The 23,037-nt window shown below is 40.5% G+C and overlaps 2 protein-coding genes across 14 annotated transcripts; both read right to left on the bottom strand.

Moving 5' to 3' along the window:
* Nucleotides 1-2,904: 2,904 nt before the first annotated feature.
* On the bottom strand, nucleotides 2,905-11,613 carry ropn1l (rhophilin associated tail protein 1-like). 8 transcript variants are annotated; one of them, XR_012949449.1, is made up of 7 exons: nucleotides 9,658-10,270; nucleotides 8,785-8,922; nucleotides 7,902-8,022; nucleotides 7,014-7,175; nucleotides 6,191-6,366; nucleotides 4,014-4,188; nucleotides 2,905-3,813 (listed from the first exon to the last, which is right to left on the bottom strand). XR_012949449.1 is itself a non-coding variant. In XM_076080939.1 (7 exons), exons 2-6 carry the CDS (start codon nucleotides 8,913-8,915, stop codon nucleotides 4,025-4,027), a joined length of 690 nt encoding a protein of 229 aa, XP_075937054.1. In that variant the 5' UTR covers nucleotides 8,916-8,922; nucleotides 9,658-10,270; the 3' UTR covers nucleotides 2,905-3,813; nucleotides 4,014-4,024. The 8 variants fall into 8 exon arrangements, 7 of the variants coding, with proteins under 7 accessions (XP_075937054.1, XP_075937053.1, XP_075937051.1 ...); XM_076080939.1 differs by having other exon boundaries at nucleotides 4,014-4,124; XM_076080938.1 differs by lacking the exons at nucleotides 4,014-4,188; nucleotides 9,658-10,270 and adding an exon at nucleotides 11,475-11,613.
* On the bottom strand, nucleotides 10,428-22,246 carry nup58 (nucleoporin 58). Of its 6 annotated transcripts, XM_076080929.1 has the most exons (15): nucleotides 22,112-22,222; nucleotides 21,787-22,019; nucleotides 21,327-21,490; nucleotides 21,159-21,191; nucleotides 20,790-21,056; nucleotides 20,517-20,679; nucleotides 20,286-20,351; nucleotides 19,822-19,996; nucleotides 19,145-19,224; nucleotides 18,844-18,962; nucleotides 18,448-18,530; nucleotides 18,120-18,321; nucleotides 13,335-13,418; nucleotides 12,154-12,249; nucleotides 10,428-11,702 (listed from the first exon to the last, which is right to left on the bottom strand). In XM_076080929.1, the coding sequence occupies exons 2-15, from the start codon at nucleotides 21,864-21,866 to the stop codon at nucleotides 11,536-11,538; spliced, it is 1,779 nt and encodes a 592-aa protein (XP_075937044.1). In that variant the 5' UTR covers nucleotides 21,867-22,019; nucleotides 22,112-22,222; the 3' UTR covers nucleotides 10,428-11,535. The 6 variants fall into 6 exon arrangements, with proteins under 6 accessions (XP_075937044.1, XP_075937045.1, XP_075937043.1 ...); XM_076080930.1 differs by having other exon boundaries at nucleotides 21,369-21,490; nucleotides 21,787-22,246; XM_076080928.1 differs by having other exon boundaries at nucleotides 21,787-22,245.
* Nucleotides 22,247-23,037: the final 791 nt, after the last annotated feature.

Raw genomic sequence — 23,037 nt, 5'->3', positions numbered from 1 at the left:
TAACAGTCCCTGTGTGTACCCATTATTATTATACCTTCATCTACCCCCTGCTGAGAGCTCGGCTCTCCTGTGGCTCTTCCATCTCTATGGTATCAGTCGCCTGCTGTTGCGGGTGACAGTCAGTGTTAGCACTTCCAGAGATATATATATATATCTGTGAAATGTTTTACCGTCTGGTCAAGCCACAGACACAATCACCAGAGGAGGTAGGGATGAAATAGTGCTTTCCATCTTCGGTTGACATGTTAGTGAGGTAAAATGATTTTGGTGAAGTCAGGGTTAGTGTGAAGGTTGTTAACACCATTTTTGATGTGTTGAAGCTGGCTTGTAACACACTAAATCTTGTATAGTCAAGTGTGTTATTCTGAGGCCGCTATCATCAGTATGCCCGCATCATTATTTGCATTTGCATTGGAAAACAGTTATTTTCTTTTCACCTGAAATATTTCCTTATACTTAGTCTATACTTATTGATGTAAAATGGGGAGACAAAATGTGTTATACCCTCTCCTATAACAGAATACAACTCAGGTAAACCACAACATATATAGTTGAATCCACATCTCCTAAATAACAACAACCCACCGTTACATCCACTAATGAACATATTGCAAGGCTGTTTTGTTAGACCACATAACTTTAAGATAAGTGGACCTAGTAAACATATAAATACTTTGAATAAAATATATTTAAATACTCAAAGAAACATTTTGACATAAAAATGTTCTGATTTTAAGTATTTAATGTAAAATATATAATTAAAAATCACATTTTATTGGAGTGAAAATGAAAGATTTCAGTCGCTCGTATTTCATTGATTTATTGATAGTGTATTCTGCATCAAAGCTGTGTCTTCCAGGGCCACTCAGTGAAATGAGCAGTCGAACAAAGCCGCAATAAAGGCAACAATACGCTGCCAGTAAAAAGGAAATTGGATAATATTGCTCGGTGATAAACTAGCGTTTAACAAGATACAACGGAATAACTAGAGTCAATTAAATTGCAGAAATTCAACAGAATTCTAGATGCCTCAATATTGCAAAATGGAATTGAAAACATTGCAAATAGACTGTTAACCACATTACAAGTCATGTTTCCTTTTTATATTACTCAATATTATTCCCTGTCCCATCGGTTTTAGTTTTTGTATTGCTTTGTATGATGTTAAGACATATTATGACTTCAAATAAAACACTAGTGCTCACAGTGTTTATCTGACACTCTAAGTGGGGCATTTATCTCTGGCAAAATGAAAGGAAATGATGAATTACTTAAGAAGGCTGGTGGTTGAGCTGCATTAGATCTTTCACAGGTTCACTTTAGGGCCGAGGCCAGTGGCAGCGACACAGCTGACGGGACATTTGTGGTTTATTCAAGTACACTTCATGGGGGCAGATGATGCCTGCTGATATGGAGACATGATCCCAGATCCCATTTGTCCCATGTAGCCTACAATGTCCCAGACTTGCTGCTGCACAGCAACATATAGCGTTATCGTAGAGTTCTGTAGTATGGCTAGTTTTGTTGTGTTCACATTGATGTACATGCATCACCTTCTATTATGTGCACATGTGAGACTTAGACATGCTGAAAAAAGCAACACCATCACTTGCAGAGTCAATTGCATTAGCTCAACATGGGCAAAGAAGACAAATAATCACTAGAACCCTTCTGTAAATGTGTGTGTGTGTGTGTGTGTGTGTCTGTCATGTACTGGTCTATACTGGGCTCCTGATCCGTTATATATTCAAGTCTTTTTTTAAACGACTATACTTAGCAAGAGCTCGGTACTCCAAAGCTGTTAGGTTTAATATTCAACCCAAAACATAAGAGCATTTTTGTGATGGATTCAATGTGCCAGTAAAAACAGGATGGAGTATTTTGTATGACTGGTGATGTCTTTGTATGTCTCTTTGTTGCATGCTATTTGATAAAATACGTGTTGCCATTTGGGAAGACAGTATTTTCCACAAGTCATCAGGACCCAACTCTAACAGCCACTTTAAATCTGCCCCTGGGTCCACCAGTGAGAAGCTCACACGCACACAGGTTGCTCGGACATTGAGGCACTGTGGGACAGGCTCACTTAGCAGAATGTCCACAGAGTGGTTGTGTTAAATATGTCTTTGATCATCAGCACAGAATGGATGTCCACATACTTTGCAGCAAAATGTGTCTTTTCACTGAGAAAACCAGTTCTGTGAAAGCCTCTTTATTCAAAGTTGATCATAAATACGATTCTCTACCATCGTCTTTCTTAGTATGGCTCAGAAATGCCTGCGTCCCACATGCACCTAATGAGCAAATTACCGCGGTCCTGGTCGGGTAGGTTTACGCAAGCTCCTGCTGTCCTTCCCCCATTCAGTCGTTTATTTATACCCCTAAAGACCACAAGCAGCCAAAACACCCCAACACACCATGGTCTCTTCTATGGCATACCTGAGGCAGGAGTACCATACAAAGATCTCCTATGAGTCTGCTCTTGACACAAGCACTGAACTGTTTAGGTTTGTGTAGGCGTGGGATGATAAAGTGAACGTGTGCCTAAAAATGTCTTGAGTGTTTAGAACAAGGTTTTAACGGGGCTGCTTGTATCTAGGATTTGCCTGAAAATGTTTTCCACTTCACAGCAAAGGCCTAATGTAGTGATTATCAATAGCTTGATTAGAAACACTTCATATTGTTAATCAGATAATGACGCCAGGACAATCAACGCGGTCTATTCATAAGCTATAGGACAACACTTACATTAATCAAGGAGAGAGAAAGGTTTGCTTCCAGTTGAAGAAATGTAATAGTCCACAAGGGGTCATTTACTCATTTTAATCAGCCACAAATGACCCTTAATTAGATTATTATTGTGAAGTGTGTTCATATGTGTAAGAACAACTCCTGAACACAGCCTTGACAAATTAACTTTATGTATTGTTAGCATATTCCACAAATGCTGTTAGACCCTATAGGGAAATCAGTATTACTAATAAATACACAAAAAACATGACATAGAATCAAATCTATACTGTTAAGCAAATAAGACCCTTAATACACACACACACACACACACACACACGCACGCACAACATCATTGTAATGGTGAGGCCGAGAAATTACGCCAATTCAGAGGTGTCTTAAAATGTCAGCCCTCTATTGATACTGAAACCCCAGAATGTGTAGAAATCAGTGGAAAACTCCTCCAACTTCTCTCTTGAAGTACAAAGTGATTGTATATTTTTTTCACAAGGATTTCAGGTCTCAGATCTCATTTATTTTATATCGGCCAATGTGTGTCACAGTGGGGATTGTGAGATCATGGTTCCATTAAGAAGATAATTGGGCTTAAAGAGAAAAATGCTTTGGGGTCGTTTGCTTGATTGACAAGTGCCTGTACTGTAATAGGCAGCACTGGAGGTTTCAGCTGGTTCATCCCGCCCCAGCTATAAGATAATAGTGAGTTGTAAACCCCATATCCACGCACTAAAACATCCCTTGATGAGTTACGGGTGATGTCAGTGGCATAATATCCATGTTTCTTTAGCATATTAGTTCCATCAGATCCAGTGTAGGGGCAGGCCTTTCCAGCTGAATCTCTTTTTTGGTCCCACCGACTTGCTGCATCCTGCACTCACCAAAAGATCTTTTAGGATTCGGTTCAGCTTTCAATGTTAAACATAATGGTTGATCATTTCTGTCTTTCATCGTCCTTAATCAGCTCTTGATGTTTCTCTGGTGAAGTTTGAAAGATAAGAAGGAGTCGAGTCCATATCCTCCCAATGGCTGAAGTCCAGAGGTTTTATCATCCCGCATTGGAGCTCACTAAAACAAAGCATGTTGTTAGACATCTAGGAAATATATTTGAACAGTACAATCCGAATAATACAACCCAATTGCCTAGTAAATGGTGTCAACAAAAGTGAGTACAGCTGTTGTGAATACAGTGGTAGAACTGAGTGATGAAATATCTGTGTTCTGCAACTTCAGAATACAGCATGAATCATGTTTCCCCTCATTCTTACCCTGAAACCTGTTACACAAGAGCTAACGAGAGGAATGCTAACGTGGAGCCTCCGTGTCCTCTCTCTCTTCTTCTGGCTCTTTCACACTGCTCTGCTACATTCATCGTGTCTCTGGAGATGTGATGTTATGAGCAACACTTGAGGAAAGAATAAGGGTTGTGCAACAAGGTCCACCCTGGAGCAGAGATTGATAAGCAACAGACATCTTTGTAATGACATCATAATTCAAGTTAAAACAATGGAGCATACAGTTGTGGAGCTGTGCTGCTTGGTCATGAAAAGTGTCATCAATAAGTCATAGATAATAATATGCCATAAAAAGTCCTAAAATGTCATAGTATTGTATTCATTAAAGTATAATAAAAAAGGCATAGTATAGTAAGCCATACAAATGTCAAAAAAGTCACAGCTATATAATGACTTTTTTATGACTTTTGAAAAAGTCATAATAAAGTCAACATAGTTTAGTATGTCGAAAAAAGTCAAAAGAATTCATTGCATTGTACGTTGAAAAAAGTCGTAAAAAGTTATAGTATAGAATCTCGAAAAAAGTCATAAGAATTCAGAGTTTAGTAAGTCAAAAAAGTCATGTAAAAAAAAGTGACATTGAAGTATGTTTACAAAGTCATAAAAAAGTCAGAGTGTAGTATGTGTCATACAATTGCACGTCGAAAAAAATGTATCATAAAGTACATTTTAAAAAGTCATGAAGAAGTCATGATATATATAATGTTGTGAAAATAACTGATTCTTAACCTGCATCGGTTCGAATCCCAGGTGTTATCTACAATGACTGTTTCTCTAATATCCTGGTTTCAAATTAAAAAGCTCAAAGTGTTATATTTCAAAAACGTTCATAAAGAGTAATTGTTAGAAAAGTCATAAAAAAGGTCATGGTATAGATTGTCGTCAAAGATGAGGTTAGGAGTGCTGCGATAGCTCAACTGGTGGCGCGTCAGGCTCAGCTCCTGGTTCGATTCTTAACCTGAATGGGTTCAAATCCCAGGTGTGATCCACATTGGATATTTCTGTCTAATATCCTACTTTGGAATTTAAAAGCTCATAGTATTATTATATTTCCTTAAAAAGTTCATAAAGAGTACTTGTTAGAAAAATCATAAAAAGTCATAGTAAAGTATGTTAAAAGAAAATCATGAAAAATTCATAGTTTAGTATGTCGAGAAAAGTCAAAGTGAAGTATGTTTAGAAAAGCCATAACAGTCATAAGTCACTGTGATCTACAATGAATATTTTTCTCTAATATCACATTTTCCAAATAAAAGCTTGTATTTGTCTTAGCTCAACTGGTAAAGCTCCAACTCCAACTTTAATTTGTTAACTGCATGGGTTCGAATCCCAGGTGTAATCCACAATGGATATTTCTGTCTAATATACTTTGCAATTTAAAAGCTCATAGTATATATTATCATTATATTTCCAGCTTTGTGACTCTCTTGCTGCTCATTAAAGGATTTCAACCTGACTCAAAATAGCAACTTTTTTCTGTTGGACAATGACGAACAACAATCCACTGTGTCTGACGCTAACAACTAATGGGGCCAATTCCTAGGCAATGAAACAACAGCTGTGCTTGAAGGAGCATTAGCTTGCCCGTTTATTAACAGAACACTGTCGTTTTTGTTGTTTCTATCACTTCCTTCCTGTCCGTCCATTGCTTTCCGTCTCTTCTTCCCTCACTTCCTGCTGATGGAGAAGTTGGAAACCTGAATCATGCCGCTCTGCTTGTTGCTGTCGGGCAGAGAAACCAGTCTATCAGTGCAACAGCTCTACTCAGCAGCACAAGGATTTTCACAAGAGTGAATATTACAATCTCACAGCGCCATCTGAGTCAGAGCGATCTGGCTTAGCTCTTTGTGTCTTAGCCTACCGACACGTACAGGCCGAAATGTTGGGCAAGTCCAAAGTAATCACTGCAGAAAACATATTGGCAGCATAACTTACAAGTTATTATTTCTATCTATCTCACGACTGACCATCTTCATAGACAGCATGAGATTTGACTGGAGCTGAATCCAAGGAGATCTGATTCAAATGAGACAAATGTGCTTATTGCATGTCGATGTAGTGAGGTAGGCTTCCTTTCTCTCATCATATTGACAGCTATGAAGGTGAGGATAATGGTCATGCACACCAACACACACCCACACAGCACCTACGCTTGTGCCTGCAGGCTGCTCAGGAACTTATCAATGTGGTCCTGTGACATGTCCTCGTCCAGGTGAGCCAGGTAGGTGTAGAGTTTGACAAAGGTGTCGAACGGGATCCTCGCAGCACCGCCCTCCTCATCCTCCATCAGGATCTCACAGGCAAAAGTAAGGGAACTCAAGAGGCTCTGAGAAAGTTTTTGCAGAAACACAAGAGAAGCAGACAATAGGCACAAAGCTACGACGACACACCCTCAGCATTCAAGGACGATCACGTCCCGTTTGAGCATCACAAGCACACACTGCAAAAATACACGTAACTTATATGCGTACACACACACACACACACACTAACTCATGGACGGTTTCCCAAAAAAAAAACATGTAGAACATGGCTGCCCTCATGTGGTTAAAGTGTTCAACAGTCTCATACACAGCAGCATCCTTTCCAAGACTACTGACACTGAGCACATTGTGTTGTTCGTGCTGAGCTGCAAAGTTCTCCGTGTGTGAAAGAATTCTCTTTAATCTGTCTCTGCTCTATCTGCTACTTTGAAACAAAATCATTTACTTAAAAGCACTGTGAAGATTCAAGTAGTCAGAGAATGATTTATCTGTGGAGTCTGGGGACCTTGATGGGCCTTGAAGTCTGGATCACAGATGTCTGGGTCTAGTCTAAACGCTAGAAGACTGGACTGTGAGATGAACCAAAAAAAAAGAAAAAGACTCTTTCAGGGTCTCCAGCTGTGCTTGGCCTCACAGTAGGTTTTAATGCTCAAAGGGAGTGGTATAAAATGGTGTTAGCATTTATATCTGGCCTTATATAACATCTTACCCCTCCCAGAGCACCGCAGCCCAGCGCGAAAAACTCCATCCAGTCGATGTCTGAGTCAAAACTGCCCAGCAACAGCAGGTCTTCCAGCTGATCCACGGGTAGACACAGACCCTTCCATTTCTTCTGCAGGTCCTCCTTGCTGCATGTCTCACACGGGGACAGCTAGGATTGGGTGGAGGGAGTGGCAGGTGGTGGTGGGTAGAGGAGGAGAAAATAAAGGAGGTTATCTAGTCTACCAGATGAATCACGAGTTATTATTCAGCATTATTTGTTGAAATAAACTGCATTATTGAATGGGGAATCAGACAGCCTTTGTCTGTCAGCAGGGTTGCCTTTACTGATGGTGGACTTTCATGTAATTAGGACACAGCAAGGATATATGGGCATAGGAGGAGTTCATTACCGCTGTGTTACTATAATGTCCACAGACAATACAATTTTGTATTCGTGGTAGATTTGTGGCCATAAAGTTAGCAGACGTTTCTTTTTTCAAACTGTGTAAATTAAACAGTTTTAATAACTCTGTTATACTAATATTGCTGCCATAAAGACAAGGCCTGACAAGGTTAAGACTAATGCTTAAGTGTTGTAGGAAATATTAACTATTAAGTTCTTTTAATGAACCCACCACACTTAAGATCCCAGTAGATGCCCCAGGTGAGGAGAAATAGGTTCACAATAACATTAAACTATAATGATTCACATGGGGGAAACAGCATCACTATGCAGATGCACCAAAAAATAAAAGTAAAAATGTAACCTCAACAGGACATTCAGCTTCTAAGCAGTAGAACAAACTGGAAAATACATTGTTTTTCTTCCAACAGCGACAATATGAAGATTATGTGATCATTTATTTAAGGTGTGGTCCTGCTGTAGAGGAGGCACCTGTTTGTGGAGAGTCTTGAGTAGACCAGGACTCAGCCCAGTGTCTGTCTTATGTGAGGCATTCGTCTCCAGCCTATCCTTCACAGGCAGACGCTGTCCTTTAGACAGCGCATTGAAGTATCTGAGAGGACACACACACACACACACACATATATATATCAATAAACATATGCTTAGCTTTACCCTGCTTGTCACTCATCTCCCCTGGTTCCTAACCATGCCAATCAACTAAAGTGATAAAAGCAGACTATGTCAAAAGATGCATAAATTGGCATTAGAATGAGGATTATCAGTTTTTAAAAAATCATGCGTATGTTTTATTCCTATTGTGCTAAAGGGAAAACTGGCTAATTTTACCTCAGTTTAAATAATTCTAAATAATAGTTTTGCAGTGAATTTCGAGGCAGCTTGACTTTGATTATCTCGAAGGAGAGACAGAGCCTGGTGTTGCTTTGATAGCATACAAACATCTTGTAACCCAGGAGACATTCGATTTGTTTTTGTTTCACCATATGGCTCTCATTTCACTGTCTTTTGCTGTAAACACTGCCAAGCTACATGGGTGAATAAAATAACAGATGATAGGACTGTCCTTAGGGGTAGAAAAAAAACAGACGTTTTATATATAGACTCCATTTAGTACTTGTTTTTTTGTTGTTAGTTGGAGAAAGTCAGATAGTTTAACCGCTGCAGTGACATGGAAGCCCCTGGGATTCAATTACAGCCAATAAATGCAAAGATGAGAGCAGCACAGGTGAAAAGGGGGCCTGTGATGCTGCCTGGAGACACTGTTTATGGTGCTGTTTAAGATATCAAGATGGAAATAAATCACATGTATCGCTAACCCTCTACCACACCACCACTGACACACATTAAATCTTACGCTGCAGACCACGGCAGCAGGTCCTTGGGCTGTGTGCGGATGGCTGCCTTGGTGAAGTCTTTGAGGATGTCTGGCAGCTGGGGAGGGATGTTGATTTGCTGGGCACAGAACATTGTGTCCGGAAGAGGCATGGCTGCACTATAAAACATTGCAATACAGTCCAATTAGCAGTGGCAGCTCGCTAGGTACTTAAAACTTTAGGCAGTGATAATAACCTCACTATTAACATAAAAATGTAATAGTGGTTCTTCGGATATAATGGTGCCGTTTCAATAAGTTTGAGAGGAATATGGAGGTAAAGACCCATGAAAGCTTTTACAAAGAGATACAAGCTTGAAAATCTGCAGGTATGCATTTCCTCATTTTAATATACAGAACAGCGTGATGCATTCACACCTGTGTGATAAAAAAGGAGCCAGGAGACGACGCCGTTCATACGGCAATTTAATTCGGTAGCGTTAACGTTAGTTGAATGAGAAGAAGCCTTCAGCAAGAAAGTAAAAGGCCGAACATCATATCAGCGTTATGTCTCCGAATCCACCCGGAAGTTGTAGCATTTTACAGTAAGTTAAAAGTTGCTTAAACAAAGGACTCCGCGTTAGTTACCGTTAAGTTGCCCGTATAACAGCTAACCGGAAGCTAACGTTAGTTCACAAAGCTCAAGAGCAGAGAAGTGGTAGAAATAAAGATTTCTACTTCCTGTTTTATTGTTATGGAAAGCCCAATACAGCGTTATTATTGTAGGTCTCATTTGCTCGATTAAAATAAATACTAACGCTATATCTATATACTTAACGGTCCTACAGTTGGCAAATGTTGGCATATAGTCAAAAGACATTTTGAATGAACTAACTGTAAAAACTTTAACGTTACCTGGATTGTTGAATAATGAATGTGTGAAAAATGCAGACGGCTAAAATACGTCTTGCTTCATCGTCATCGCATAGGAAACAGTCTTCATCTCGTGTTTTCTTTAGGGTAGTTGTAATGCCGCGTGAAGCGCAATATCGCCCCCTTGTGTTAGGGAAAATAGGACTGTTCCATTTTAAACCTTGTTTGACATATAAAATGACAATACTGAATTATTTTAACATTACTCTTTCAAACAATAATAAAAAAAACATTATTTTACCACTTAAGACAAACTGACTGCTTAAAAAAAACACTTAACACGAATAATGTGTCATGGAGAAGGAAAGCTTGGACTTATGTTAGATAAAAGGATGAAATTGAGGACAATTCTCCATTAACTCAGACAATGGGACCACAACTGGTAAACCTGACAATCTGCATGGCTTAGTAAATTCTAATATAGGCCTTTCATTTTAAGTAAGTGGAATGGATGATGCATCACGTCCCCGTGAATAAGTGGTCCTGTTATATTCAGCACAACTATCAACACTTGTCTGCCATTTTACACAGGCACTACATACTTTGCCAAGGAAGGTGTAAGGGGTACAGGCCGTGGAAATGTTGACATAAAAGTGGTAAAAACTGGTGAAACCATGACTCTCGTCTTCATTGTCAGATTTAAGTCCAAACTGTCCTTCACCAGGCGACGCACATTCTGACGAACACATGACAGACACCATTCTGTGTCAACACGCATATTTACTGAAGTGTTGCCATAAACAGGCAAAACATCCTATTGAAGATTTTATTATTAAACAGCTTCTTGAAAATACAAGTTTACACAGATTGTGATTAGAAAACAATAGTGCAACTACCAGTATTTGGTAACTGAAACAGAAATGGACAATTTAAAAAAGAGCTGAATATCTCAACCACCCCCCCGACACTCAGAAGAAGTCAGCAATGATGACAGACCAGAGAGACAAATTCATACTTGTGCAATAGGCACACATGCACATTCACACGATCACTGCCAGGTCATATACACCGACGAGTGCACATTCATTCTAGCACATGTAGAAGTTTGCGTAGCTAGAATCTGCTCGTAAAATCCCTTTCAGATTCAAAGTAACTATTAAACAATGATGGAAGGATGGACTTCAGCAAAACAACACCGGTTACATGGACTAGATAATAGACTATCCCAAGGTGCTGGTGCCCTTTTACCCCTCCCATATGTCTTCTCTTTCTCCACTTGATACAAAAATAAAACTGTGCTTCCCCAAAAGCCCACCCTGGACACTCTCCTGTGCCTAAAAAACAACTATCTGGGATCAGATAATAGTCCCGATTGACACCTTAGGCAGCGACTACACTGTTCCAAACCAACTGAACTTCTTTCCCTTCACGCTATCTCCTCCTTCCCTGGACGAGGCTGAGGCCGAGTCATCATTTGAGAAGCGTTCAAGTGCAGTTATGCGATCGACAGCAACTGGACTGTCCACCTCAAAGCACAAAAACACATCAGTCTTGTACAATATTCAGACAAAAGCAAGTCCTCACAGAAAACTGAACCATTTGTAATTGACCCCATCTCTATCCATGGCTGGCTTCCCTAAAAGCATTGCAGCGCTACAGATTATAGAGTCGACACAAATTCAGGTTTAAAATGATGCAAACACCATTTGAATCTTTCCATACACTCCACGGTCTACATGTATTCAGAGTGGCCGAGTATTGATTAGACCAAAGTAATACAGTCAGCTTTAAGTTCGTTGTGTTGTCGTTGGATGGTGATTGATAAAACCCTTATATGCTTTTGGGAGACCAGGCCTTACCCGCCACAAACCCGTTAGTCAGCCGGTCAGTCACAGGGTTTGGGGGTTTGGGTTTTTGGTTCTATCTCTTGCCCCTTTTATTCCCAGCAGGGGGCTTCTTGAGCTGGAGGAGGGGTGCTGCGCCAAAGCCTGTAGCAGCTTGGTTAGAAACGCCAAAGGTCAGGCCGGCCGAGGGGTTGAGGCCAGGGTTACTGAAGTTAAAGCCCGAGCTGCTGCTGCTACCAAAACCTAGAAAAGCAGGAGACAGGGGACGCAGGACAAAGAAAAGAAGACATAAGAAATGTTAGAGAAAACTTAAGCAATCAAGCAAATATAGGATCAAAATGAAGGATGTCCATATGATACACAGATTCAAGTTGTGAACAGATTTTGTCCACGTGGTGTGACACCCCGCATCCCAAAACCTGTTGGCCAAACTGCCAGCAAACTTGTGTAAAAGGCTTACCACACTATCTAAAGGAGCATGCTGTCGGCAATGCCTACTTACAGCAGAGAGGAAACCAGAGAAGCGTATTATACTGTATCTGTACATTGCTCCGAGTAGCTTGATACAGGAAGCTCGTCCAACCGCTTCCGATGAAATATGCTCAGAGGAACACGTGCAAACACAAGACTACTCAGGACTGTACTAAGTTTTTGGGGGGTGGGTGTGAAGGGGGTATGAATAATATGTATGTACCTGCACTCAGACTGCCTCCTGTGGGCTTACTGGTGGAGAAGGCAAAAGAAGACCCCCCAGTCCCCACCCCACCAAATCCTGGCCCACCACCAAAACCTGTGGGAGAGAGTGACATGGAAGTCAGTTTGGGCTATGCACACAGTCCACACCAGGAATGAATCTAATTCTAAGGAGCAGTGGCTCGGGAGCACACAAAGGGTGGCGTTAGCAAACATATCTGCGCCGTTCCATGTCAAATCAGAGTTTTCTGTTTACATTTTAGATTTTGTTCAAACCTTTATTTGAAACCAAAAAAAAAGGGGAAAAAAAAGTCAACAAATTGCAACCTTGGCCTGTCATACTTTGAATTTTGTTTATGTAAGAGCCCTTGAAATTTGGTTTGACATCCTTCAATTACTGTATTTTTATCCAGAAGTGTGGAAACATCCATATGTATATACTTTGGGGGAATGCCTGGGGCCCTAAAACCACCCAATTTGCTTTTTCATATATATATCAATAAAAATATATGAATATAAATAAATAAAGTTTGAACAAAAAGCTAAAATTTTAACAAAAACCTCCATCTGATTTGACACAGAATTACCCAAAACAAATGCCACAACCTAATCACTAGAGCCCTACACAGCTTTACTTCTGACTGGAGAACAAAACAGTACTCACAGTATGGCAAAGCAAAGACCACAGGGAAGAAAGTAACATGAACGTTTTTACCAAATACACCAACTATGACACCAACATGGTGTGCGTTCAGACCACTTGTTACCACGCTGCCAAGTTACTCTTAACTGGCTGTTGTGGCCAAGAAGATTTGCCAGCTGACATCCAAAGGTAGAGCATTGTTGTATTAAAACAGTTCGGGGAATTTCTTTGACCACATATCTCCTCATTAAGGAAAAAGAACGGTCACGTGAAAAGGCAGTGACCTGTGGCTGCTCAGTTTACCTGTGGTGTGAACGCACTTCAACTCTTGCACAAGGAAGAACAGGAAAAACACTGCCAAGCTTCAACTGCACCGCTCTCTCAGACACACACACACACAGCCTACCGTTCACACAGGAGAACACAAACACCTCAAACAGAAAGGCTGCTTGGCAAGAGCTAGGAGGCATGTGGGAAATGGTAAAGTGTTCAAGGGAAGGGCGAAACAAATTTTTTTTTTTAAAAGGCAGAGGTAATACCTCCAAGGGTAGAAGAGCCCAAGCTAGTGCCCACTGCCAAGGCAAAGGGGTTTCCAAACCCTGCCCCCAAGGGTGCCTGGGTCCCTAAGGCACAGAGAGAGCATAGGCTTTACTCCTCTTAATGCATTTTGTGTGCGTGGTAAAAAAAATAATTATAGATATGTAGGTTTCCAATACAATAGTTTTTAAATGCATCTGTAAAAATACAGAACGTCCGCAATAGATTGTACAAAAGCAATTTAACATAGTAGTATTTGTGTTCACGCTGCCGACAAACTGTGGAGAAATGCTGCTAGTTCTTTCACTCAGAAACTTGTCTTTTTCTTTTTTTTTTTTTACTTCTATGCAATTTTTTTTTCTTTTTAGTAATACAATTTAGTAATGTTTCCAATTGGTCTGCATTGTTAAAACAACTTCAGTCAAAAAGAAACAAGGACAAACGTTTCTTTGTTTAAAAATTGATTTATTGTCAAATATGCAATTCCACTTACATGAAACACAAACAAACAGTTTAGAACAGAATTGATCGTTAATTGCTAACTGCTACTGCATTTGACAAGTTTCCAAATTTGTTAAGATTTCTGAGAGTGAATGAACTAGCATACGCCAAAAAACACAATTATTGAGTATAGCTTAAAAAAGGCACACCATATTATATATTAGATATACTGTATCAACAGGCATTGGTTATATAGGTTTAAACATTCATCTGCAAGTAAAAGCACTCGAGATTTAGATAAGAAAGGTGAATTTGGCATCTACGGCTGCCTCAGTGTGACGGGTCAAAAGAAAGGAAACTCAGTGACATGGTACAGTCAGCCTGTGGCAGTCAATGGGGGTCACGTTTTGGGCTATCCCGAATAACCTTCCGTGGTTTGTGTTGAAACACTTTTCACCAGTGTATTCTGAGAAATAATAAGCCATGTTGTTGGTGGTTGTTTACTAAACACAAACACTGCACCTTGGAATAAGTCTACACATGACCACAGGCTACAAACACCTTTCTTTGCTGGATCAAGTCTGACCTACGTGACTGTTTAACACATTGTAGAGAGATTCAGTCTAGTTTTCACATGAACATTAGCAAATGTAGCGCTTTTCAGAGATCACAAAGATCACCCAAAACACAACCGTACCTCCTGCAAGCCACATAAACCACTACTAAAAAAGGCAAAATGTAAGCAAATGATGAATGGTCACACGGAAATAATAAAGAGAATAAAAACATTCAAAACAGTCTGACAGCCAACAGCTGATTTCCAACATTTTAGAGAACTGCTGTGCTGAAGCTCAACATCACAGAATAAGATACCATATACACAACTCTGAAACATTGTCGAGTTTCAGAATAACTCACATTGAGTTGAGCACTGGAGCCAAATTTTGGCACTTGTATTGTGTCAATCATACGCCAAAAAAAACACAAAAATTCACATTTTGATTCCTTCACTAACATTCAAGGAAATACAGCAGTCAGCATTTGCACACACACACATTACTGACAGATATTGAGCAGATACCCAACACGCTGGCTTAATAGCCACCATCACCTTCTAGGTCCAAACAGCTTCGACAGATCAATAAGTATTACATAACCCAAATGTCATTACTGTGCCAAGTGCATCTGTAGAGATTTGGAAGACTAAAAAGGTAAAGTGTAAGCTAAACAACACAAAAGTCAAAATTCTGGACAACTCGGGAATCTGGCCAACAGAATCTCAATCCTACAAAATGTTGTTTAACAGAGGACTGGAGTTAGGTTGGGTTCACCGAGCACCACTGTGTCGAGCATCAATATACAGATCAGTGCTGGAGAGCGAACTCACCAGTTTATAATCGGAACACAAAACTATTCTCACCAGTATCTCAATCAATACAACTCAAAGACCTTTCATCATAAAATTCTGGGAAATCACAGGCCAAGCAATACAGAGATGTAGACAAACAGCCTGACCACAGTCTGTCTGGGTCTTGTTTGGCAACAATGTATCTTACTGGTGCTGAAGGACCAGTGTGAGCAGCAGAAACCATTACTCTTCTTTCTGAGCCACCAAACAAACTGGATTCAACCAATTCTACAAAAGTTTCTCAAGAAAGAGAAGTCCGTACAAAGTACCAGCGCCTTGGATAAAATACCTGAAATGACTTGTTACCTTTACTCTGATCAGTAGCCCTTAGGTGGTCTAGCTTAAATCAAGTAACAGTGGTGTGGCCTCAGATAACCGAACCAACCAGATGTAGTATTGAACTGTGAGGTAATGCCGACTATGTTTGCCACTGTTGGCTATTGAAAATTAACCTTCAACATCAATAGACTTAAGCTATTTGTTCACACCGATTCATTAAGGCCAGCAATAAGTGACAAAGACCGGGGCCATTTCAGAAGGCCATGAGCCTCACTTCCATTCTAAGACAGAGCAAAAGCACTAAAGGAAAGACAATATCTTCGCTTAAACTACAGTTCGGGTTATTAAATAGTCTATATTTTCAGTCCTGAGTCTTTTGGCACCTTTCACCTTTTGTGGCACACATCTGATCGAGCTTTTGGCCCAAACATTTGATCTATGCCCCCAAAGTATATCCAGCTGCATGGTTAGTGTTTTAAGTGCTGGCTACCTGCCACTATGCCATTCCAATTACACAAAGAGTTACACGCATGAACTAAAATACAATAGAAATAAATAGGTCAATAAATACTGAAGAGACCAAGACAATCATTTGTGATTAGGCTTAGTCAATGAAATGACCGAGTCAAATACTAGTTATTAACCACTATTTGGCAATAGGGATATGGGAATAGACAGTGAAAAGGCAATCTTGTAACCGATACCCAACTGTGGGGTTAACAGATTTGTTATGAGTTTGAAATAAATTACAGTGCAATGCAGCCTTTTTAAACAGCTCGCATACCCAGAAAACACAGTGTGACAATAAACAAATGATCAAACAGATGATCAGAGATGGATTTGGCTTTGTATGAAATAAAATATAAACAGAAAAAAGTATCTTCAGCAGGCACCACGGTAGTGTCTACCACACGGGGGGATATCATCTACTGTGGCAATAGGACTTGTTCATGAGGGGCTCTTCTTTGCAAATTGGGGTTAAGCAATGGGTGGTAAATTATTCCCATCCCGACTTGGCACGTATGTAAATTAGCTAGACGCTAATTCAGAATAGCTACTGCGTGTCCTGCTAAGAGAGCAACGGCATGTGAATGTTCAAATATTACGACACTGGAAAGTGTCTGGGTAACGACTGGTGAGTCTTGGATCTGATGGCAGTCTAAGTAGAATTGTGCAGATAAAAAATTAAAATGATGTGAGGAATTTAAAACCATGCTGCCATTGCAACCCCATCCAATTAAAATGTTGCTCTCAAATGTTTAAATTATATTTTTTCTACACGCAGACACATGCTAATATACATAGTAGCTTAGTTAGCTCATAGCAAGTGAGTGCCCTGATATGCCAGTAAAACAGCCTACAAACCAAAGCCTACAGAAAAGGCTGACATTTTGTTTAACACCTCAGAGATGTGGCAACAACCATTACGGACACTACTCATAACAGTCATAAAAAGTGAATTTGTGTGCCATGGAGCGCCAACATGACTGAAACAATAGGACTTGCTTCATTCGGTTTTATAGCATTAGTGTGCTGGCTTATTTAACAACCCAACACACCTCTGATGCCAATCTGCGAGTAGGCAGTATGTGAAATAAAAACATCAGTCTTCACCTGTCTGCATATGCTGGATAATAATACTGTGTTGGATAATCTTTATAAATATATTTGTTTTTACTGGCAGACGATGGAAATAATTTATCATGTGAACATTTAAGGTACATTTATTTTCTATTAATAAATAGGACTTGCTGATTTGAATAAGAGTAGATGTAGGCCTTTAGTTTAACTATTGAAGTGTACGGCTGCTTAGAAATGTGGGTCCTGGCTTAAACTGGGTTCGGAGTAAGACCCCGAACCAGAGAAACGTGATGCTTCAATGAACAATGCTGATAAAAAAAAAGAGTCCTGTATATTCAGTAAAGTAAGCTCATGCCATGTGATCGATGGGAGCTCTCGACACTTAGACTGAAGAGAGTAGGAGCTACTTTATAATGAATTTACACCTTATGGACCAACCAGACACAATCTTAAACAAAACAAACTACAACAGCAGAGATCTGAATGACCTAATCGCAGAGCAAGTGTCTAACGCGTCTAACCCCCTCACACGACCACCTTCAATTCAAGCATTCATTAAATAAAACTCAAATCATAACTTCAAGATTCAAGTGAGTAAAATTGAGATGGACTTTTTCTCCCGTTATATAATCGCTTCACTAAGTCAGCCCCATATACCTGCTCTAATGTACTATTAGAGAGGTCAAAGAGAGACACTAGGTAAAGTAAGTTATTATGTCCTTGGCATTACTGAAAGGGTTTGTATGACATTTGTAGGTTTTAAGTTTCTTCTTCTTTTTTTTTAAGTGCAAGTATAACAAGATGGTAAGGCAGTACAAAGGTTTCCTGTCGGAGTTAAGTAACAAATGTATCTCGTCTGTGCCTTTCTCTCGGCGTTTCTTTCATCAGAGAAAGTACAGCCACGATAGCTCGGGGCCAGCGAAGGCTTTTGTTGTTCTAATTGTTTCCAATCCTCCTCCGTCCCCTTTTGACCTTTCCACTCCCATCCTTTAAAAAAACACTCATCTTGTCCTCTCTCTCCCTCCTGTACTTTAAGGTGAGATGAGGAAAACTTTCTAGAACTTGTAGGCAGTCAGACCTGGAGTTGGCTGCTGTTGCTGGGTCAACGTGGCTGCCATTGCAACCGCTGCAGCGTTGGGCACACTGGAGAAGGGGGCGGGCCCAGTGGTGACCCGCGGAGTACTCTGCCACTTCCTGTTAGATGCCCGCTTGGATTCAAAGACGTCCGTCGAGTCTTCCAGGAAGGCCCGGCGGTAGGAAAGGTACTGGTGCTTCAAGATCTATGATATCAGATACAAACAAAGGGTAAAAGAAAAGAAGGGTAGGATTAACATGGTGTACACATTTGAAGTAGAATTTGCTGAGAATCTGGACAATGTGGACATCATTTTTGGGAAAGAACTGACCTTGACATTCTCATTAACAGACTGGAGCTGGGCAGCCTGTGCTACAAACGTCTGGTACAACTTCTGCATCGCCAAGGTCAGGTCTGAAACAACCAGACACAACATTATAATCTCAGTGCACAGTTAAGGTGAGTCAATGAAGAAATAAGGGTCGGACAGATAATGGTTAGGAAGAGCCAGACATGACAAACAAAGTCTTTATATTTCCACGTTAATGTGCGTGTTTAACTTGGTTCTAAGCAGATCAGGAATTTGCCGTTTGTGCCGATTTCACATTACACCGTCATCAGCTTTAATGTTAATACAAAATATATTAGTCAATGCTGATTTAAAACCTGGAAATGACAAAGACACATTTTACTTTCTCCTAGACAAGTCAGACAATAGTCCTCTTACCCTGAGGAGTGATGTGGGAGCCGCTGCTCTGCGTGGTCAGGTGGTTCTCCAGTTCTTCTATCTGCTGCCGGTACTGCTGCAACTGCACCTCAAACTGCTCAACCAGGCTACGGAAATAACTAAACACAGAAAACAATTAATCGCTGTGGAATCCATAAAGGCGAATGAAGCCGTTATATATATAGAAAACACCTGATATATTAGCCAGGAGTCGCATATTACATTCACATGCCAAGAAGCTGACACTACTGTACATTCCCCTTTGATTTGCTTCAGGACTACTTTCTGGTGGCTTACTTACTCTGATGGAGCAGTGTTCTCATGCTGAAGTCCAGGGGGAGTCTTTTGTGTACGTATTGCTATGTCTGCATTTTTCAGCTCCTTGAGAACAAAGGAAAAGAGGAAAGCAAAGAGACACAATTTTATATACTGTATATATATATATATATATATATATACACACATATATACACATATATATATATATATATATATACATATATATATATACACATATATATACACATATATATATATATATATATACATATATATATATACACATATATATACACATATATATATATACATATATATACATATACATATATATACATATATATATACACATATATATATATCTCAGACACGGTCAACAATCTAGACAACCATGTTCCTCTCATTTTGAGTCCCATCTGCTATAGCTAGATTTATCTATAGCTATACCTTAAGATAGAAATACCACATATCCATCTTGGTATACCACTGGAGCATTTTCTTGTAAATTATATAAGTAGTTTGCAATTAAAAATGTGCATCAATGTGTGTGAACATTTAAAAAACAAACAGGATTTGAGGAAATCAAGGGTTCATGTGATGTATGCTCATATTGACAGTCGATCTAAAATGTGTCAGGACTGAAAAGACTTGAGTTAACATAACTTTTCAGACTTGAGCGTGTGTGTGTACTGTTTTTACCTGTGCCGTCTCCAGCTTTAGCTTGTCGATGGCCAGAGCTTGGCGCTGCAGGCCGCTGGCACTGACAGAGAGAAGCTGTTTGAGGCTCTTGATGTCATCCTGGACTTTAGAAATGCCCTTAGATGACATCCTGCTGATGTCCTCCTGAACTTGTTTCTGGTCCTTCACAAATTTTCTATAAGAAAGGAAGAAGGAAGACAATTGGAAATTACTCAATTAGTGTTGTATTTCAAATCAATGTGAAATATGGATTTTTGGTAAAACTCCTGGACATACGAAATGTGAGCCAACACACAGGCTAAATAAGTCCACTTTGGTACAATAACACCAGTGATAAAACAGGTTATTATTTGGATCTATACACAAATATGTGACAATTCTGCCAAACAATGTGCCCGTGCATGTGACCTGATAGTCACTGGATCAAATCCTGTCACATTATATACACACATAACAACACTTACTGGAAATTATCGACATCCTGACAAATAACTGGGGGCAGGTTCTCATCTTTCAACGCTTTACTGTCCCTGAGGGAGAAAGAGAGAATGCTTTTCATCAGGTGTACATAACAGGAAATGAAGCCACTCATCATATTATTTATAGTATTTCACTATATAGCATGTACAGTTCTGGACAATTCTAGTGTTCCCATTTAATGAATAACAATGCACATGTTGGTCAGCAGGACTTACTTTGCATTGGCTCCAGATGATGTGTCGCTCTTGCTCTCGGAGGAAGTGCTGAAGTCAACCCCACCCAGGCCCATGCTTGGGGCCGGAGCCGCTGATACTGCTGTGGACGCAGCCAACAGAGAACCCAGCGTCAACCCGCCTCCAAGAGTGGTCTGACCCAAACCTGCAACACCAGGTAAACGTAAACACTGGGTTACAACACAGTGCAATATTGTGGCTGAGAACTACTTCTAGCGCTGTGCAAAGGCACCAACTCGTCTGTTTGCGTCTCACCTGTCGCCAAAGTGTTGGAGAAGAGACTCGCGCCCAGCGACGGGCCCATCGAGGCCGCTGCTGTGGTCATTGTTGCGCCGCCAAGACCAAGGGTGAAGCCTGCTGCGGGCTGCTGTGGAGCCGTGGACGTCAGCACAGAGCCAAAGGATAAACCTGCCGCTGCAGCGGCCGACGACGGGGTGGAAGAGGTGGTGAGGGAGAAGGGTGTCGCTGAGGCGGTGGGCTTGTTGAAGGCCAAGCTAAAGCCGGTGGACGCAGCCGTGGGGGCTGGGGCACCAGAGAGAAAGTACATAGAAATAAAGGTTCTAACCCGTTTTTATTTACTTTCCAAGAGCTTACTTCAGAAATATCCCAGAAACACAAACATACCTAATGTAAGGCCTGCAGTGGGTGCAGCGGCGCCTAAAAGAGAACAACATCACAACATAAGAGGTGCATATAACATAAGCTGTACGGCTGCATCTAGCAGACAGGTTAATTAAACAGGAAGTCACTTTTTGCAATAGGTTTGTCGTTATATCTGTGTGACATTATTACTTGAGGCAGGCGTGTTGAAAGAGAATCCAGTAGGTTTCTGACCAAAGAGAGAGCCTCCAAGACCAAGAGATGGGTTGGTGGTGCTGGGGGGGGCGGCAAGGGTCGTGGCTGCTGATCCCAGAGCAGATCCGATCGAGAAGCCACCCGTGTTGGCCGCAGGTGCACTAATGAGGAAAAGTGCAGAAAATTCTGTCACATAATCACAGTTCTTCCATGGTCCCTGAGTCAAGTAGCAAACTAGGACGTAAGGGATATCACAGTAATGCAAACTGCTAACGTTATACGATGCAACAACCCTCACTTCCATAGCAATGTTCTTCACCCACGTCTGTACCTTTAAGGATAACGAACAGGAACCGAGACCATGTTATCAAGTCATGAGAACTGTTACATGCTAACGTCAGGTCAACTCGGGCTATGCTAACGTTAGCTAAGTCGGCTTTTTGAAATGTATAATTACCTGGCTGGGGCCCCAAATGCAAACCCGCCACCAGTGTTGGTGGCACCAAGAGTCCCCGATCCAAAGTTAAAGCCAGACATTTTGTCTCACGAGGTACACATTCAACACCAACTGTCGAGTCGGTCTTCAGCCACTCGTGAAGACGCTCAGAGAGCAAACCAGCATCCCAGCTAACGCGCTAGTTAGCTTTGAACGATGCCCGCGTGAGGGCCAAATCCGCGCTGTCGCCTTTACTGAACACACAATACAAAATGTCGGCTTTTCCCCAAATAATGCTATTGTCAATTCCGTAAATGTTCAGCTGTCGTGTTGTGTTTTCGCGCACCTCAAATTCGTTTTTAGATTTGTAAAGCTGTCAAATGTTGCAGGATGAGTTCTCGCATGGTGTTACTTTTCCTATTCCGCGCCTGGTATTTCCCAAAAGCTATTGCATTTTGGGTAAAGTTTTTTTTAAACTACATTCCCCATCGTCCCAATCGCTGTTTTTGTGTCGCGTGATGCCTCACACATGCGCAAGGTACCAACGTCCAACCCCTTTACAAAAACCCGACCTTGCTTTTCAAAATAAAACACGCCTTTTGAGACCTGTTAAAAGAGTATGATAGACAGGTCAGGTAACACCCAAGTATTTGTAAAATAATGTTCAAACCCTATCTGCACAATACTGTTTCCCTCTGACACGCCATATCTTTTTTGTAGTATTTCACTTGTCATTTTCTGTATTATAAACACGGTCCATTTTATTTGAGAAAGCTTTCTGTTCTTCTATTGGTTTTAACGTTAGTCTTTTCTAACTCACTCAGTTGTGTTTTACACCGGATATAAACTATATTAGCTATAGTTATACTGCTTATATATCGTGAAATACATTAAGCAAATTTGTCATACCATTTATTTTCTTTCCTGTTTGCACCATCCCTTGTACTAATTGCAAACACGTTTGTGTGTTGTTGTGTAATACTTGCTAACTGCATTCCCTCATGACAACTGTTGTTTTTTCTACCCTGCCATTTGTTATTAACTCATGAGTGAAATTATGGTTTTATCTTATCAAAGACTACAAAGTTTGCAAAGTGGGCCACTGCCGGTACAATATAAACTGAAATAATTGGGGGCTTTAAGATTACATCTGCATGAGTACAAAAGTCTATTTTGAATACGATTATTATTCCAGTGTATTTGCATGCATGGCGCACTTTCCTAAATGGTAAAGTTGTGCTTGCGGCAAAACAAACTTAAACATACACATCT

The sequence above is a fragment of the Anarhichas minor genome, unplaced genomic scaffold, assembly GCF_050575085.1.
Source record: "Anarhichas minor isolate MPS153535 unplaced genomic scaffold, ASM5057508v1 ptg000074l, whole genome shotgun sequence".
NCBI lineage: Eukaryota > Metazoa > Chordata > Actinopteri > Perciformes > Anarhichadidae > Anarhichas > Anarhichas minor.
The sequence above is the reverse complement of the archived record's forward strand: the minus strand, read 5'-3'. Positions and strand labels throughout refer to the sequence as shown.